General features: G+C 36.8%; 1 protein-coding gene across 1 annotated transcript; it reads right to left on the bottom strand.

Moving 5' to 3' along the window:
- Positions 1-311: 311 nt before the first annotated feature.
- On the bottom strand, positions 312-19,176 carry dre4 (SPT16 homolog, facilitates chromatin remodeling subunit dre4). Its single transcript, XM_089634547.1, has 17 exons — positions 18,997-19,176; positions 18,819-18,923; positions 17,877-18,035; positions 17,367-17,666; positions 16,026-16,441; positions 14,329-14,473; positions 14,010-14,172; positions 13,099-13,338; positions 10,524-10,722; positions 10,163-10,401; positions 9,546-9,704; positions 5,600-5,813; positions 4,575-4,829; positions 4,006-4,159; positions 1,746-1,869; positions 1,105-1,336; positions 312-579 (listed from the first exon to the last, which is right to left on the bottom strand). Exons 1-17 carry the CDS (start codon positions 19,063-19,065, stop codon positions 312-314), a joined length of 3,441 nt encoding a protein of 1,146 aa, XP_089490673.1. The 5' UTR covers positions 19,066-19,176.
- Between the last annotated feature and the right edge of the window lie 942 nt (positions 19,177-20,118).

Raw genomic sequence — 20,118 nt, 5'->3', positions numbered from 1 at the left:
TATTTACATAAATTAAATGGCAAAACTTTCTTGGAGGGAAATTTGGGATGTTTTTTAAAATGTAAGGCAAATAGAAGAATCTTCAAGAGAGATTCAATTGAACTATTTATCTACCACTATCTGGATTAGATAAGTTGTTACACAAAGGAAAGCCGATTCTGTCATAAAAAGCCTGCAGGACAAGCGAGTATTGGGATGCCTACATTTGGCTGGGGATGGTGTGGCATAATAAAGAACTGGAGGGAGACCTCCATGAACATGAGCCCAGGCGTTTTCTAGGATTCTGTAAAGGCAGTAGTGCCGATGATGACTTACTTGTGTTTCTTTGAGCTATGTCCATTCTTATCTCGGCTATCGTCCCTGGACCTCTTCCGATCGCTGGAGCCGTGCGAGGACTTGTCACCGGAGGACTTGCTGGTGCTGTGGGAGGACTTGCTGCTGCTGTGGTGGGAAGAGGACTTGCCGCCACTGGCTCCATGAGAGGAGGACCGGCCGCTGGTGTTGTGCGAGGAGGACTTGCTGCTGCTGTTGTGCGAGGAAGATTTGTGATGTCTGTCTTTGTCTCTGCTTTTGGACGGGCTGGACAAATGGAAAGAGTACTTATGAAATCAATAGTGCTCAATAATGATTGTGAATAACTTTTTATCTTGAAATTTCTAATGTATGGGGCTTCATTCGTAATTGAGGATCTGGATGCAATAACAAACCTATGATGAAAATTGTAGTTTCAAGTGAAACACGTAAACGTGTAGTGTTTAAACTTCTGTAATACTTACAGAACTAATATTTACCCACAGCAGATAAAGAAGGGATTGGAGAAACCAAAAAGGCGACAGAAACGAAAACAGCTAATGCGCTTTTAAGTTGTTATTGCATTCAGCTCCTCAATTTTGTGTCTCAAGTCCCTTGTTAACTTAACAATGTCACTCGGTACTATAAAAAACGAATGCTTATCCATTATTTAGGTAAACAATAACAAATTCTCACAAGACAATAAATTGGCGCTATTTGGACGGGAATGATTAATTTGTATTTTCATTTCGATTTCAATGAAATAATAGTTAGAATATTGCAGTCTAAACATGATAACTATGTATAACAAACCTATGTTTGCTTGATTTGTGGTTACTGGAACTAGAATTGTGTTTGTGTTTCTTGGGGCTGCGCTCCTCCCGCCGGCCGCTGCTGGAGGGGCCTACTCGTCCCGGGGGACCTCCTTTGGCCCCGCCCTTGTAGCCTGAGGACTGTGTGTCATAGTTGCGCTCCTTGTCCTCCTCCGCTGCCTCACGCTCCAGATCTGACCAGTCCTTGCCGGACTCTTCTTCTGATCCCAGTTCTGGACATAAGGAATTGATCACCATAAATAATTATGTATCTACTCCATTAAATATAATAGGTATGTTTTTTGTAGATAATGTGGTTTGATTTAAGCCCTGGTATTATACAGGGTGTCAGGGGGTAAAGTGCACTAACTTCGGGGGGTGATTCTGTATGATAGTACAGGTAAAACAAGTTGAACTATTTGTATGGGAAAATAAATATTCTTCTATGGAAAAATATTTTTCTATGGGAAAATCTATCGATCTTTTTTACTTCTACCATCATTTAGAACCATCCCTCGAAGTTAGCGCACTATACCCCCGGACACACCCTAAAACCCCTATACCCTAAAAGAAGGTGAATGAAAATAAATTTATTTAGTTATTATTTATTTTCTTAGGGCTTTTAATTAAGAATTTACAAACCTTCACTATCGTCAGAACCGCTGGCGGAAGCTTCCGAGTCATATTCAGAATCATCATCTGACTCTTCCACCGAGTCTACATCAGTGGGGGAGTACGCCTCGTCCTCATCTTCACTGTCTTCCTCCTGGAATTCAATTATAATATATATAAAGATTGTTTATTGCAGATATCGCGGTGAGCATTTCACATATGAGCTGCTCGGGTGTAGACCATGTTAACTGGCATTTTTGCAAAAATCATTTATATTTTGTATAAACAGTGTTTTTTTATGTCTTCTTTAGCTGGAGATCACTCTCGTGGTGGTAGCACTGTTAACGGAAGACTTGAGATGTGTAATCTATGGTATCCAATGTAATGTTTCAAGTAAAGAATGGTAAGTAAGTAATACAAGATGGCGGATGGCCGACACATACCATGTTTTGTGTCATCATAATTAACGGATGAAGTGATTGCAAACATTGTAAATTCTGTGTATTCTTTTGACAGTGACACGTTTTCTACCGAAAACAATAACCCAAACTCTTCAAGTAGTGAAGATATGACCACGATAAGTGTTTTCCAGTAACACATTTTACATGCTACAACTTTGATTGATTTGAAAGGCTTTTAATGGTATTTACATGTACATGCCATTGTTTACCTGAAAATGTTGTTATTTCATGGCATGTCATATTATTAATCGATTACATCTTCTGTGATTCACAAGGATCCAGATGATTAATTGTGGATGTGGAACTAACATTAATTTCACTTTCAATATACATATTTGCTGTATATTTTGCACTGGTAATTTTTTTTCCTTTTTTGCACTTATTAGATTTGGAACATATAAATATGTTATATACCATAAATTGGTTCTTGTGTTCATGTAAAGGATGGTAACTAACCAAACGAGGCTCATCCTAATGTTCACTCGTGCACTGAACCGCCAACAAAATTAAACAACATTTTATAACTTATTGTAATCTTACATAATATTTTTATTTATTAAATTAGAAATTTTAAGAATAAAATTAATTACCACCCAAAATATACGAATTTTTTAAGTGCGGCTTCATGAGCTATTCCAGCTGAACCGAGGTAGGTTCCAATCAATCCGGGCGATGGAGTGAAAGGCGCGGCTGGATAGTGTCATTTTGTACAAAACCCGGCAAACATAACCAAACCGTTATAATGACAAAATATACCTGTGGTATAATACCAACAGCGTCGCACGGTTTATCATTCTAACCATTCCGGAGTAAGGGCTCAAGCTAAGTATTTCTACGAAAGTGTTTAACGAGATAGTAATATTTCGCTTGCAAAATGCGTCAACGGGTCAGCTAATATCTCGTGCGTAATAATATTTGGATGATTTATATGGCGCTGTTTTTGGGGCAAAATCACCTCAAGGGCGCTAGTCTATAAGTGTTGAAAAATTACGTCACTAAACAATAAAAATAATAAATAACGCATTCCTTCTAACGGAGATACCCCAGACACCCAATAATAATCTTTTTAAAACGTTGAATGTTGCAACTTCCACGTTGAAAATATTAGGCGTTGGAAAATATATTAGCATTGATAAAAAATAATCATGCTAAAACCTATTCTTTACTCGCCATTATATATTTGCTTGATGCTTGGCTCTACCTATTAACCGTATCAGGTAGAAATGTTTAAATTACGCATAACATTGTTCACCAACTGTGAACTACTGTAACACCTTTTTATTTATTAGCCGCCGACAGTGCTAATGTTAGCAGGCATTGAAAATATTAGTACCTATTCATAAATTCACGCTTAATGCTATTTTGTTTGCCACCAATAGATTTGCTTGAAGCTTGGCACTGAGTATCGGGCGTATCTGATAGAAAATACAAAAAGCGTCCATTAGGAAGGTACATAACCAAAATAACATCCCAAATTTTGCATAATATCGCTCACGAAGTGTAAACTGTTATCCCTTTTTCATTATTTGGCGCCAACGCTGAAACAATAGGTATATAGCCTGTTAGATCGTAGACTGTATTGAATAATTTTCGCATGTTGGTATTATATTCCAATTCCTGATTCAATTTTTTTTCAATAGCATTGAATGTTGAAGGAAAATAGCTATTATTATCAACAGCCAGTTATATTTTGACGCAGTACTAATCCAAACATTTAAAATGCTATATCTAAAAACTTGTTTTTGTCAGTTAACATGGTCTACACCCGAGTATCTCATATTTAGAAGCTCCATGTTAAAGGTGAAAAAATTCTATTCAATTAAACTTACTCCCTGGGCCCCTTTTCCTTCTTCATCTGACTCAGGGTCGAGGAAGCACCATCCACCAGTTTCAAAGAAGCCTTCTATATCGTCTGTGATGGTCTTCATGACCTTAGTCCAATTCAAAGACTGGATACCTTCAGAATAACGGATGTCGCAGGAACTGAAAATGAATCACAATATTTTTGTATTTTTGATATAAAAGATTAGTCAAAGATATCAGAATATAATACAGCTAGACCGCAAGCAAAACAATATGCAAACAAAGTGATTTATTAGTAGTCAGCTATCGTTTGTTGGTGGTCTTCATTCCAGACGATGCTAAGGAACGGTCTCTTTTTGTTGTACTATAATAAATACTTTTCATGCAATGATAAATGGATGCAGTCACCCAATGTAAAGCAAACAAAAGTTTCAAAGTTAACATCACAAACTCTCCGTAATTTAAATTTCAAAGGCAAGCCACGCTTCCAGCGATAAATCTCTTAAGCTCTCCCCTTTCCTTATAAACAACAAATGTAACAGAAAGAGATAACAATGGAGTTCTCAGGGGCAGGACCATACACTTTTGTACTCACTTGAGCCATTCTTTAACATGATCCAGCATGTTCATTGGTATAGCGTTCACCATCCCGACCTTCCTGGAATAGTCCTTGAAGATGAAAATCATGTCAAAGTTCTTGAGGTGGAACTGCACTCTTTCAAAGTGGACCAGCTCTACCTCCTCCAGGGTGATGACGAAGGGGGGCCACTCCGTGAGGTTCACCAGGGAACCGGAGGTGGGCTGCAGTAGCACCGTACTACGGAACGGCGCTCCGGGGAAACCAAGTTCTCTGAACAAAATTATGAGTCCACATGAATAACAGACGTGCAATAAAAATGAATAAAATATTAAATGGGAGACAGATTCTTGATGCAGAATAATGAAACATTATCAACAACAATGAAACATATTTAACCGTTCAAGCGATGGCGTATAAAAAAAAGCCTCGAGCGATAGAGTTCTCTGGTTTTAGATTCGGCTGAGCTTTTTTCATAAATCATACCTCCCAATTTAAATATGGAAACATAATACAAACTGTTTTAAGCCAATGAATCCATCTATATTTCACCCTTTATCCCAAATTTTTATGTTGTATAAAAAAAAATCACCTTCCTACAGGAACCCAAATTCGGGTAGCCATCGCTCGAGTGGTTTGAGAGATTTCAGACAGACGTTTCAACCAGTTTCCGTGAATTGGATTCTTGGTCCGAATATATTTCACCTCTTCAATAAAGTAATAATTTTGATGTCGAAAAGTGTCTATATTAACTAGATTATGCCATAAATCTTTAATGATACAAAAGTAATGTTACAATTTCATGAAGAAGCTTCACTAGAGTTCTCCCAAAATTAGTCTTTAATTTGTAAAAATTCATAATATGTATCAGTTGTTTCAGAGCTTGAAAAACTATCAAAAACATTTGTAGCCTCTCCAAATCAGCATTTTCAGGCTAAAACTTACTATTTATAGGTCAAGATAAGCTGCTCTATCGAAGGCGCTTAATAATATTTGAGACACAATGGAAGACCAAACATTTGTTCCCAAAAGATTAATCTTACCTATAGGGCGTGTCAAATTCAATCTCCTGTTTGGTCATGCCCTCCACCTTCTCGCAGAAGCTTTTGAAGGCAGTCTTGAGTTTGTGTCTGAGCTCCCTCTCGCTCTGCTCAGCAGCCAGGTCATCTCTGTCGTGCATGTGTTGGTGCTTGCCCAGATCTGTTGTGATTTCTCCCACCTCCGTGTAGAACTGCACGTCCACATGCTTTTTCTTACCTGAAATTAATCGTAAGTAAAAATATCCATATTTCAGACATCAAAAAAGGGAATAAAAAATATAAATGCTTGTGAACACATTCATACAAATGTAAAATTACCCGTTGTTGAGTACCGACAGTTTACCAGCGTTAGTAAAGATTGTTGTAAATATTGTGAGGAAGATTCAGAGTAATCTTTAATGAGCTTCACTGGGAAATTTCTTGTAGTTAAAATACGAAATAAGCATATGTCTAGTGTGCTGACGGTATCACTACAATATTTGTACCCATCATGTGCCAGCAGTGCCGTCCGTGGCACCGGCATATAGTGATGTATAAATTCCCGGGAATTTATTTCTGGGGAATATTCCCCTGGACGGGGAATTTTGATTTTAACAACATAATACCTCAAAAAGAATTATATTTATTAAATAAAATATATACATATAAAAAAAAAAAAAAATATATATATATATATATATATATATATATATATGGTACATATAGAGCAGGATAGATCCATAAAAACTATTCCCATATATAAAGGAATAGGATCTAAGAGAAAAATAACAAAAAAACACCAATCAAAATTATTTTAAAGTGAGTAGTATCTCTATATAATTGTATACTGTACAGTATTAGTAGCCTATATACACTTTATGCTAGTAAACGGTACATATAAAAAATCAATCGTAAAACTGTAAAAATGACACAACTTCACAGATCGTTACTGTTCATCTGATGATTCCGATTGGACACTGACACTATCAACTTCGCTTCCACTTTCACATATTCTTCTTCTTCTTCTTCTTCATCCGACCCGGACGAAGTTGTTGATGACTCAGGATTATCTACGTTTTCTTCTTCCTCAGCACAGTCAATTGGATGTTTGCGTTTTTGAGTACCTGATAGGTTTGAAACGTTATGATGCGAAGCAATCTGCTCATCCGTGGAAGAAAGGGTTTTCTTGGGAGCAACTTGAGAGCCTCTTTCAGAGGAAAGAAGTTTCCAATTGTGTGCCACAAATGTTATTTTCCCTGCTCTTTGAGTTGTTAGACGATTCCTCTGTGTTGTATGAATGCGACTAAACGTGCTAAAAGATCTCTCAGTGGCTGCTGAAGTAATGGGAGCAGTTAATATTCTTATGGCAACCTGTGACAAATCAGAAAATCCGCACATCCCCTTCCACTAGGTCACTGGCGTGATTTTATCGACACACTTCCATAGGAATGCCTTGCTCCATGATTCTTCTTTAGCCCTATAATTGGCTAAATCAACAAGAACATTTGCACTATCAAAAGTCACCATATGACTCGCTACTTGGTCAATGAATTCAAGTGCTTCAGGTTGCTGTGCGTGGCTTAGCAGATGTCCTTGGGAACCTGGATCTAGTAGGGCAGCAGCCAGATGTATTGCAGCAATAGCAAATTGTTTGCGCTGCGCCGCCTTTTCCAGTATTTGCTTCTCTTCGGCATGTGACAGTAGAGACGCTGGAAGAGTTTTACTTAGACTGCTCTCAATATCCTCAAAAGCATACAATGCTTTGTGTGTTAGTGGATCGTCTCCCTCTAGCTGTGTAATCCAGGAAACAATCGGTCGCAGAACATCGGCTAATGATGTCACTCTTGTCCAGTAAACATCATCGTCCAACAGGCTGTTCTTCATATCACGAGGTAAAGATGAGGCAGCTTCGTTTATTGCAAATGTTTGCAGGCTTATTTTACATGCTAACACTCAATAAAGCATCCAAGAGAAGTGTAGAAACCAATTTATTAAAAATAAAATAAATTCCCCTTTTTCGGGAATTTATTTCAGGTCGGGGAATATTCCCGGGAATATTCCCCGGGGAATATTCCTGGGTCTACATCACTACCGGCATACAATGTGATATTGATCTATTTATGGGTTTTTATACTGTAAAAGATGTTTGTAGCATATTTAAATGAATCACAATCGCTTGTTAAAAAACGACCAAGCAGAGGTTTCGTTTTGCATTTCTTGAAGTGGGGTGCAAGTGATATAAAAAATATTTTAATACTGTATATTTTAGTACTGACATCAACAATAAATATTTTATTGTTGATGTCAATGAGGCTCGCGCCTTCGAGTGGTCAGGTTGTTTTGTTGTTTACATTATTGTATGTATTTACAGGAGAAATTTGAAAGAATTTATTTTGAAGGACATCTATTCAACCGTTCCAAAATACAACCAAATGATAAAATTTCTTGTTTAAACTTTTCTTTTTAAACATTATGGAAAAAAAAATCATTTCTCTGAATATAAGTAGCTATTCTGGGAAAACCACAAATTTTATTAACATAAAATTTTGATAAATACATATATTATGTACACATTATCTGATAAGATTACAGTTAGCAAGTGCACGCCACACAATGGATAATGAAGTTCGCAGGAATCCAGCATTCCTTAATTAGCATTGCATATTAATATCTCGTCGAAACTTATTCCACTATTAGTTCATGTCTATCTAAATATAATAATACAGTGAAACCTCTATCTATCGTTCCTCGAATAATCGTTTTCCCGGATGTATCATTTATTTCTTCTAGTCCGAATTCATTTCATACAAAAATAGATCGCATCGATCGTTTCTATGTCCACCATTTTCCCGCATTCATCGTAGGAATTACGTCGCGTATTTGATATTTTTTGTCTATGTTTAAACGGCGCCAGACGGCACTCGTTACGATGCGCGAAACTTTTGAGAGAGAAAGAGAAAGAATAACAGTTTGTCGCCGCCATCAGTCGCTAGATACCCGAACTTAGTGGATTGTTTGCAGTTATCCTTTTTGAGCTTTTAAACTATTTTCGAAATGAGCCGTTTGATGAAAAAGTACATACTCTTAAAGAAAGATTGAAAATTATCGAAGAGGTGGAAAAAACCCCGCTGAAAAACGCATCGATATAGCCAAGCGTTTAGGAATCGCGGCATCCACGATAAATTCTATTTTCTTGAAAAAAAAGCGAAATTCGGAATTCAAATTCAAAAGTGCGGAAAATCTTCGAAAACTAGAAAAACCAGTAAAGAATCGAAGTTTAGCGAACTGGAGAAAATTCTTATCTCTTGGTACCAAATTTGACAAATTTTAACAATTTTGTTACTTTCGACGACAATATTCCAACTTGTGGGATAGAAACTATCGAAAGCTTGTGTGTGCAAGATTGACGGAGACAACAAAAGAGGTCGTTATTGATGAAGAGGAGCCCCTGCCTGTACCTTCATTTTCAGAAGCATGCACACTCTTTGAAAGATTGAAAACTTTCTACTACGCACACTCAATAACTGATGCCGAAAAGAATATCATTTGCAAAGCTGAAAATATACTGTTGACTTGCGGAAATAAAACAGTAAAAAAACAAATGTCCATGAAAGATTATGTATTTACAATGCAATAAACTTTTAAAAAAATTGGTTCTGTTTAGCTTTGTATTTTTTTTAAATAAATACATTTATTTACATCTAAAACTATTTTCTTCTTATAATTTTAATCTACCAACGGTTATGCAGATTGGGAGGACGGTATCTTTACTGGATCGTATCTCCTTGTGTTTTGTCCTCTTAATCCCGCATTCATCGTTTATTGCGATAGGTCCCTTTAAAACCAATAGATAGAGGTTTCACTGTATATCAATGAGGTTAATGACCTTGGTCCAAATTTGCTTTGGTATACGAGTAATTTATATAGAACATATTTTTCAACAATAATAAAATGCACTTAAAAGTCTCACCAAACATGATAGCGTGCTTAAGATGGAAGTGGAGGAGTATAATCATTTCACCATCGCAAGGCTGGAAGTACGCATTCTTAATATTGTTATATAGGATGTCCACCTTGTCTCCACGCACTGATGTGTATCTGAAGCCGTTCATGTGAGCTTCCAGTGAACCTACAAATTAAATATGCGCTGTAAATAACAATTGAGAAAAACTGAGAGGAAAAAATACAATATTTATGCATGGAAAGTTGATATTACAAATAACGTCTCGGAGATCTCATTTACTATGGAAAGTCTCTTAAAAGGCTATGAAAATATAAAATATTCCCAAAATATTAAAAGGATTCAATCTTTAAAAGATTAGAGAAGAAACTACAGAGGCTGTGCGAGGCTGTGCCAGCCTGCAATGGACGGAGGCCGCTGAAGTGGTCCAGGACAGGGAGGTCTGGAGGCACCTTGTTGAAGCAATGCGTCCTCAACCCCAATAGGAAAAGGGGTACAATGAATGTGACATGAAAAAATTTTTTTTTTAAGCTTTTATATGCCTACATATTAAATTACTTACTTATACTTCTTTATTGAACAGAATTTTACGTATTTTAATATTGTAATATATTATAATAAATCACCTGTCATTCTTTTAGTAACAATATTGGGCCTAATGTACAGATCCTTCAGCTTGGGGTTTCCTTTGTTTTGTGACAGCACCAGTGTGTCCTGCTTCACCAGATCTTCCTTCTCCCTCTCCTCGGCTTCCCGGGTCTTGAACTTCTTTTGTACTTCTTTGATCAATCGGAATCCAGTGTTGAGGTTAGATGAGGGCGGTGATAATTCTCCGGGTTCCTTAGTGTTTGTACTGCGGTAGGTTCTGTAAACAAATAAAATAAAATTGGCTATTTACACAGCAGTGTTGAATGTGCAATGTGAAATTATTAAATTTGATAGACGTTAAATGTGAACATAAATACAAAACATAATGTAGGCACTAACACTTCTTTGACAAAGGTGGCATCAGGCTGTGCGTACTGTCCCCCCTCGTTCCGGCCCATGGTGGCTCCGGGGTGGAAGAAGTTGATACGAAGGTAAGTGTAGTCTCCCTCAACCGACTGGGATATGTTTTTCACCATGGAAATGTGGAAGGGAACGGGCACTCCGAATATGGGCAGGATTACAGTCTCGTATTTTCTATCTGAAATTTCATTCAATTAAACAGAATGATATTATTATTTAAGATATTAAGGACGGGTTGTTGCGGAGAATTTGAACAATTCATCAATTTTCAACGTTCATTTTCGGGTTCTGTGAAAGACTTATTCAAGTTCTGTTTTTATATCATTGTAGGCTAGTTGCTTGACAAAACTGAAATAAAAACAGAACTTTAAAAAATCTTTCACAGAACTTGAAAATGAACGTTGAAATTTGATGAATTGTTCAGATTCTTCGAAACAACCCGTCCTAAGATATAAATGGGTCAAATAGTTTTAGTCAATAACAAAACAATTAGCTAAGTTTGCCTTACGTAAGCGATAAAATTGACCTAACCCACATCGGGGTGCTTTTGGTACAATGCAGTATTTAGATGATTTCAGCATTTTTTTTTAAAACACCTCAAAGGCGCTGTACAAATATATAATCTTAATACTAACTAGACAAACTATTATAACTTAAGTCTAACAGATTCCATACACCGGTTCATCGATTACTAATACAATAATACTAATATTATAATCTAAGGATTCAATTAGAATTTAACCCTTTGTACTCCGGTGGGGCCGTGGCAGTACAAAGGGTTAAATTCTAATCAAATACTTGTATCGCCCCTACAAAAAAACATTCTAACTCCGATGGCGCCGCAGCGGCGACATAAACAATACGTATACATTTTATTCTTTAAAAAATAATAGGGTCCTTTTACATGTTCTATTCAGTTGTGTACAGTAACAACTGGCGATAGGTTGTGCATTTTGCTCTGTTTTTCATTCATAAAAATAACTATGCATTCATTTAATTTGAATAATTTTTACAGAGCAATAAATATGGAGGAAAATTTTGAATTCAGTGGTAGTGAAGATGAGATTGTTTTCGAAGTGAAAGTAACTTTTCCGATGAAACATCGATAGATAGTAATAATGATATTATAAGTTCAAGCAGTGAGAGTGATGTCATAGGACATAGACAAAAAAATCTTGTGTTTTGGAGATCAGTAGCGGTTTAAGTATTTCAGACGTAGATAATATACAGAGGAGGTTTGGGTTAATATGACCGAAGAGGACGACCTCATGGACACTGTAAACTTAGATATTGGCTAACAAAAAATAGGTCCACAGGTTCCTGCTTGAATCTCAGAACCTATTCAAAGTATTAAATTATTTTTTACACTCGAACTTGCCAATGAAATTGTTAAACAATCCAACGTTTACGCAAGAACAAAATTGCAATCAAAAGAATTATCCACATCCATTAGAAGGATGGTGGCGTCATCATTAAGGATAAACCAAAAGTTATCATCGATACTAAATACATGGGTGGGGTTGATCGTGCTGATCAGTGTGCATCGTTGCATTGCTAAGAATATCGCTGAAATGGTGGTGTAAACTCTTTTTTTGGGGGGATGGAGATATTTTTTTTTATTTTAAAGAAAGACAAGACATTCCCGGGTTACGAATAACCTGACAATATTTGAAAATCTCTTACTACCACCACAGTAAGCTGAAAATGTTGCTTGTGTTGTGATGGAGGACTTAGCCAGCCGAGGAATTGAACACATTACGCCTGAGTGGGACCCAAGCGCAATGTCAACTCGGCCACCGACCGGTCCATTAATATAAATTTATTAAAAAATAATAACAACGAAAAACCTTTGAGCCATTTGAAACTTATCAAAATTTTAGTAGATCAATTAGTGGGTGAGTACAAAAAGCCTCGAAGTAGACCATCTACTTCTACTCCATCAGAGATCAGGCTAAATGGAAAACTCCATATTTTGAGAAAAGGTCCCAGGAGAGACTGCTCGAAAAGGGCAGAAAAAGATGGCAGACGGGAAACCAATGAGTACAGTGACAAGTGACCTAACAAGGTGACTGCCTTCTAAAATACCACACGTTACAAAATTATAAAGATTATAATATGCAAATTTTTCTTTTCAATCAACAATCTTATATGATAATAAATATACATTTCTTAACATAACTACATCTTTTTATTTACTGCCTTACAAAAAAATATATTTTTCTAATTTTCCAAAAATATTGTAATTTTTCCTCATATTTTTACATTACACTTTATGGAGTAGCTGGTATACCATATAAAAAAAAAATTGAATACAAAGGGCTAACTTCCTAAATCTGATTCGTTCCTCAGGCAATGAAACAAACAAACTTTCACATCCCATCGTTTCTACTAATATAAACCAATTTAAAGCTCCATTGGATTCTTATTTGTAGAAAAGAAAGGATTAACTGATTTTAAAATTAAAACAACTCAATTACGAATCTCATAATTCCAGAGGGAGTTTATTCCGAGCCTCAGAGCACAATCTGTTAGGTATAAGTAATTGTCAACTCACCAACATACAGCTTTAACTCCTTGACTTCTGGTTCCCGAGGCATCTGACTGACCCCTTTGTACGAGATAGTATTCTTGCGAACCTTCTCACTCTCCTTCCCGCCAGACTGCTTGGCCAGACGCTCCTTTGCCTTTTCATTGAGAGAGATGGCCAATTCCTTTTGGTGCTCCTTCCGCTTCTCTTCAGAGGAATGTTCCGATCGCAACTTGGATTCGATAACCGCCGTTCTTTTACCTCGACCTGTATCAGAATTAAGTTTATTTATCCAGCCAATTTAATCCATAATGTGTTTATTCTAGTGAGCTAAATAATAAGTTCTTGTACTCACGTCCGTTTTCTTCAGATCCAATTGAAGAATTCGCCATAAAACAAGTAAACACAAATTAGTATGGCTGTGATACAACCTTATTGAGGGTTACATAGTAAGTTCCAATATTTTGCACAATATATTTTCTGGCTGGTCAGTTAAGTTTGATAATAAATCATTAATAAATAAATAATAATAATAAATCATTAGATTCTCTCGAGCGATAAGACATTTCGTAGTGTCCGATTTTCGGATTTGGCCACGCTCGTTACAAAATCATACCTCCAAATATTAATATGGAAAGATATGAACTTCTTACTACGGTTATAAATCCACCTAGATTTCACCGTTTACCCATATTTTCAGGTTTTATAAAAAAATTGATAAATTTATAATTCATAAAAATCACCTACCCAAATTTGGGTAGCATAGCTCGAGTGGTTAAAAAAAAGCAGCAGAGTAGTACCACGAGTTTAAAACATAATCTTCAACCATAATATTAAAAGAATTTTCAGATCGTAATACAATCATCAATAGTCATAAAAAGTGAAGTTTGTATGGTAAAATCAAATAAAAAGCAAATCATAATAAAATGAATAGTTACCTAGAATTTCGGATTTTTTATTTTCCTTTTCCTCCTCTTCATCATCATTCTCATCTTTCAAGAAAATACCAATATTCTTTATTTTCTTTTTGGACTGGGTCAATACGGTGGCAGGCTGGTCTTCATTCACTAGTGCTGTGTCTCCAAGGAATAGGGCATAGACCTAAAATAAAATTTCTTATTTCAGTCAATTTATTCGCCCTTATCTTGGTAGTAAATATTCTTACGTAAATCATTTAAGCTTCCGTGATATGATTTTATTACAAAATGGCGTCATTTAAAATTAGCCATTTATATGTAAATAGTGGATGTTACTAACCTTTCCTTCCTTCTCTGACGCATCCTTATTAGTAAGACCCGACAAACCAACGTGAATATTGAAGATCATTCCTTTTTTTACGATAATATTTGTTTTGGGACCAATTACCATTGAACTTTCCCGAAACTCAATTCCCATACCAAATCTGAAAACAGACAACAAAATTGTGAAAACGATATTTATTTCAGAACAAATAAATGGCAAATAGAAGTCTGAAGCTGGCGTGTGTGTGGTGTTGTTTACAGCATATAGAAGTCTGAAGCTGGCATGTGTGTGGTGTTGTTTATAAATGGCAAACAGAAGTCTGAAGCTAGCGTGCGTGTGGTGTTGTTTACAGCATATAGAAGTCTGAAGCTGGCATGTGTGTGGTGTTGTTTATAAATGGCAAACAGAAGTCTGAAGCTGGCGTGTGTGTGGTGTTGTTTACAGCATATAGAAGTCTGAAGCTGGCATGTGTGTGGTGTTGTTTATAAATGGCAAACAGAAGTCTGAAGCTGGCGTGCGTGTGGTGTTGTTTACAGCATATAGAAGTCTGAAGCTGGCATGTGTGTGGTGTTGTTTATAAATGGCAAACAGAAGTCTGAAGCTAGCGTGCGTGTGGTGTTGTTTACAGAATATAGAAGTCTGAAGCTGGCATGTGTGTGGTGTTGTTTATAAATGGCAAACAGAAGTCTGAAGCTAGCGTGCGTGTGGTGTTGTTTACAGCATATAGAAGTCTGAAGCTGGCATGTGTGTGGTGTTGTTTATAAATGGCAAACAGAAGTCTGAAGCTAGCGTGCGTGTGGTGTTGTTTACAGCATATAGAAGTCTGAAGCTGGCATGTGTGTGGTGTTGTTTATAAATGGCAAACAGAAGTCTGAAGCTAGCGTGCGTGTGGTGTTGTTTACAGCATATAGAAGTCTGAAGCTGGCATGTGTGTGGTGTTGTTTATAAATGACAAACAGAAGTCTGAAGCTAGCGTGCGTGTGGTGTTGTTTACAGCATATAGAAGTCTGAAGCTGGCATGTGTGTGGTGTTGTTTATAAATGGCAAACAGAAGTCTGAAGCTAGCGTGCGTGTGGTGATGTTTACAGCATATAGAAGTCTGAAGCTGGCATGTGTGTGGTGTTGTTTATAAATGGCAAACAGAAGTCTGAAGCTGGCATGTGTGTGGTGTTGTTTACAGCATATAGAAGTCTGAAGCTGGCATGTGTGTGGTGTTGTTTATAAAGGGCAAACAGAAGTCTGAAGCTAGCGTGCGTGTGGTGTTGTTTACGAATTTGGAAAAAGTTTATAGATCATACTTTAAAAATTCCATTTGCCAATTTACAATATGCGAATTCACTTCAGAAATACTTTGTGCAGCGATTAGACGCAAGAATAAAGGCTGCATCACATACCACTAAAAACAGGAAAATACTTCTGTGATTGTATCTATTTTGAGGTATTTAATAAGTTTACCAGATAGCATGCTATTTTAGATACCTGGCACAGATTACCATGATATTTTCTTGTTTCTTTGTCCCGACCACAAAGGATAACTTATAAAACAGTATATCGTATTGAAAACATTGATTATGCATTTATTCGGCTTAATAATTCACATGGACGGAGAGAAGAGTCAGTGGAAGTGAGATAGATAGCAACATAGTGAAGAGCGCTTTTATTAGATGTCTACTACAAAGTTCTTATGTGGAGTGAGTGAAGAACAAACTCACCCGAATGTTTTGATGAGACTGTCTACAAGTTTGGGTTTTTCCTTCTTTGCAAACGACAGTCCAGCATCATAGACATTAGACAACTTGACTCCAGCCACCAGCTTCTTGCACAGTTCTTCTTCCAAAGTGACGAGGAAATTATAATTATCCTGCATTTCCTCAGTGGGGTTAACCAGTAAGGTGCGGATGATGTTGGAGCAGTATGACTTGTAGCGGGAGCCCAGGCAGCAGACGATGGCACCAAAGTGGAGGTAGTTCTTATCCGAAGTGGCACTGAACTTGAGGCTGTAGTTGCCTCCGGATTGTATGATGGGAGGGTAGCACATGTCTACTAAAGATGAATCCACACCCGTCACGTATTTCTTGTCAGATATAGCCGAGTCCACTCCCTCCGCCAACTTGGAATGCTTTACTTTCTAAAAGGGTTATATTAAATATGAATAATTCTGTCAGAATGTTTATGTAAGTAATGCACAAGAGTACCGACTCCCAGTGAGACTAAGGCATCCCCAATTGGGGTGTGTTTAAGGCTGAAGGTAGTGGGTATCTGGTCTGGCTGGTCAAGCATATATCTGACTCTAAATATAAGAGGAAAGTGGAACATGAACCCAATTGGTTCACTAAGAAGGAAGGCACACTTTTATGAAAATATAATAATAAATCGGACAGCGAACCCTGAAGTTGCTGTGTGCCCAAAATATTTAAAAAAATTGAGAATTACCAACTAGATTCAGATATATGCAGAAAACGTGGCTCCTAAGTAGAGATACTTTATACTTATTATCATTATATATGTATAATTTATAATTATATCAATCAATCAACAGTTTGTATATTCAATGTAGCATGCAGATTTGGTATTATTTTAGATTATTATGTATGTGAATGGTAATAATCTATTTATTTATAATTAATGTAATCATATTGTGTTTAATAAGGAAGGGTTGTTTCACAGAATTTGAACAATTCATAAAATGTCGAAGTTGATTTTCAAGTTCTGTGAGTTCTATTCAAGTTCTGTTATTATATCATTATTGGCCAGTTGTTTTACAAAACTGAAATAATGTTAGATCTTGAATAGAACCATCACAGAAATTGAAAATCAACTTTGAAATTTGATGAATTGTTCAAATTCTGTGAATCAACCCGTCCTAATTGTTGTATATTTGCATTGTAATTGAACATCTTGTTGACAAACTGTTTTATTGCAGTTTAGTGGGATAGTACTTCCGAAGAACAGTAAAAAAAAAGAAGCAACATTTCAATTCTGAATGGTGATCTTTCACCAGGGTGATAGTACGTTGTCATATTAAACACTGATAAAGCCAAAATATAACACACCTTATCTGAGTCAATAATCTCCATAATCTGATCCTTGAGGTACTTGGTAAATACGTCCACGGTGACCATGCAAGCTTTCTTCACATTGATCACTTCATTCTCCTCCTTGGGCCCCATGAGCAGCGCCAGCGGGAGGCTCACGTCGATGCTCTCCAGATTCTCCTTCTTCAGGGCGTTCTTCCAGGACGTGAAGAACTCGTCAGGATATGTATCTTTGGAGAACACTCCCAAAGTTTTACCATTTCGGGATTCTTTGATAGCTTCAATAAGCTTTTCAAAGTTAGCTTTGTCCTTGTCATTCTAGAAATGGAAAATTAAATAAAACGTGAAAAGCTGTCGAACTACATGAAATGTAAAAAGGGGGTTCTAAGGGACGAGAAACCAACAGGATGTTGATGTATGCAATATTTTGACTGAATCAATGATACTTTCTGATGACAAACACAGCGAGACAATCTTATTGCGCAAATACAATTTTGTCATTGGCGTAAAACTTGATATTGAACATACCCTATCTCTTGTAAGCAGTTTAATTTGTGGGACATCTTCTTCTTTGTGTTGATCAACCTGCTTCATAAATTCGATTTTCTTCTTGCTCGCGAGGAATAGGATGCATTTTTCTGTCAATACAGTCACAGTGTCGGACAATTCATAGCCATATAACCAGATCTGAAAAGGTTATGAAGTGATAAATTAGAAAATTTAAAGTTGATTATAACTAATGAGAAATTACACACTAACTCATAAAACTAACTAGCTAAAGGCTCGGTCACACGGGGTGACTGTATCGCTCCTACTTTAATAGTAGCAACAAAATGGTTTCAATAATGACAAGGTAGCCACTACGAGTGACTCAACTAGCAGCTACTAAACGTAGCATAACTCAATTAGAATATTAAATTATAGTTGGCAGAAAGGCACGAATTTGGCAATCATGTGACCTATTCGCCGCTACACAACGCTACTACCGCCTCATCTGATGTCTCAGATCGATAGTTACTTTCTCAAGTCGTTACCGGTATAGACTGCAGGACATTTCACCCGCTACTACATGCTCGCAGTTCCATTATTAGCAGCTACAAGAAGTGGTGATTACTCACTGCCGCAACATAGCGACGACAAAATCACCTCCATGCGACCGGGCCTACATATTTTTAGTGGTTTCAATATGGGTACTTGTTTGTTACTAAGTTGGTTAAAATTAGTTTCAATTGACTTTGAGATGTACGTACAAACAATTCACGCATTATTTGTGCAATATTCTTTCAAATATACACAAACCATCTCGAATCGAGCGATGTTTTGAAAAAAAATAGCACAAGAAAAGGTATTTTAAACCCCTAGATACCACGAAATGCCGGCATAGCAAGGCATGGGCGCATTTTTGTCGATTAATTTTAAGATCGAAAGTATTGAATTTGAAAGCATAAAATCAACTGCCAAATGTCATACATGCAATGATGCTGATTTGCTGTACAGAGTGTCTTCGTCCACACCGAGGGCCGTAACAAAGCAGTCCATTTTCCCCAGAGGATCATCTTGCGAGGATTCAGCACCCTGAAAGCCAAAAACCACATTTTTATAAAGTGTCAGATCCTGTCATGCATTCGGCGTATTCTATAACACTGACCTTCCAAGCCGCATAAAAACGTTTTATTCGTCGGAAAAATGTATCCTTATCTAACCCTATGCTCGCCATTTTGGTATAATAATGAAAAACGAAACGAATATACGTAACTTTTAGAAAAACAATAAGACCGCGTTACCCGAACGCGCGACGATCAACAACATACAACATACAACAATGGCGTCAGTTGTAATGGCGGGATTTATTAGAGATGGTCGATTTACCTATCCCGGTTACATGGAACCGGTTCCTATGCTGTCACCGGATTCGTCGATGATATAATAGCACGGACCTAATAAGCCGTAACTATACGGAACTATTCGTACAAAATTTGAAGCCATGGGGTGAGGGTGAAGAGGTATAAAAAATAAAAAACCTATGTTAATTTTTTAATGACATAATATTTCCCATTCCCTATCTCAGTAAATACCCAAAAAATCAGGAGTTATAATTGCATTAACAATACAATAATAAAATTAAAATAGTTCGTTATGTAGCAATTTACATGCAAATCATTTCAAAAGTTTGTCATATAATACGGCTGCCAAGCAATTTCCCTTCACTCTAGATTTGGCTTCAATGCCGCTCATGGATCATACAAAATCGCACGGATGATCTGTTCAGGGCTTTTTAATGCGGTGAGCCTATGATAGCCTATTATAAATGGGGAGCATAGGGTTAGATGAGGATACACTTTTCCGACGAATAAAACGTTTGTACGTGGCTTGGAAGGTCAGTGTTGTAGAATACGCCGAATTTGGTATAGAATACCGACCTTGGGGTGAGCCTATTATACTTTAACATAAAAAGGCATAAAGACGGAGCTATTCGAGAACAATTTAAAGCCGTGGTGTTAAGATATATGAAAATGCCAAAATCTGTTAATTTTTTTTAATGATGTGCCCCAATCCTTGTCTCATCAAATTCTTAAAACAAAATAATCATAAACCGTTATAACTGCACTACCAACAAAAAAATAAGGCATGGCGAGGTTCCTGGGTTCCGTATAGTTTTCCGACTTTCGGCTTCAATTTTTAGTTTAAGAATGTCTTCAATATTACAATTTCAGGTTTTACTTAAAGTTATTTAAAAAATAAATATTTTTCCCAGACTTAACTAAATAAA

Source organism: Hesperophylax consimilis, chromosome 8, assembly GCF_061612785.1.
Source record: "Hesperophylax consimilis isolate HC1 chromosome 8, BYU_Hcon_1.0, whole genome shotgun sequence".
Classification (NCBI taxonomy): domain Eukaryota; kingdom Metazoa; phylum Arthropoda; class Insecta; order Trichoptera; family Limnephilidae; genus Hesperophylax; species Hesperophylax consimilis.
Note: the sequence above shows the minus strand (reverse complement) of the source record. Positions and strands in the feature narration are given on the sequence as shown.

Excerpts from the sequence above, each read along its gene's own strand:
- dre4 (XM_089634547.1), bottom strand. The coding sequence starts at position 19,065 with ATGGCGAGCATAGGGTTAGATAAGGATACATTTTTCCGACGAATAAAA. Across the intron at positions 9,705-10,162 it reads TGTTACTAAAAGAATGACAG|GTTCACTGGAAGCTCACATG; the intron begins GTGATTTATTAT and ends TTTAATTTGTAG. Across the intron at positions 1,337-1,745 it reads CGGTTCTGACGATAGTGAAG|AACTGGGATCAGAAGAAGAG; the intron begins GTTTGTAAATTC and ends CCTTATGTCCAG.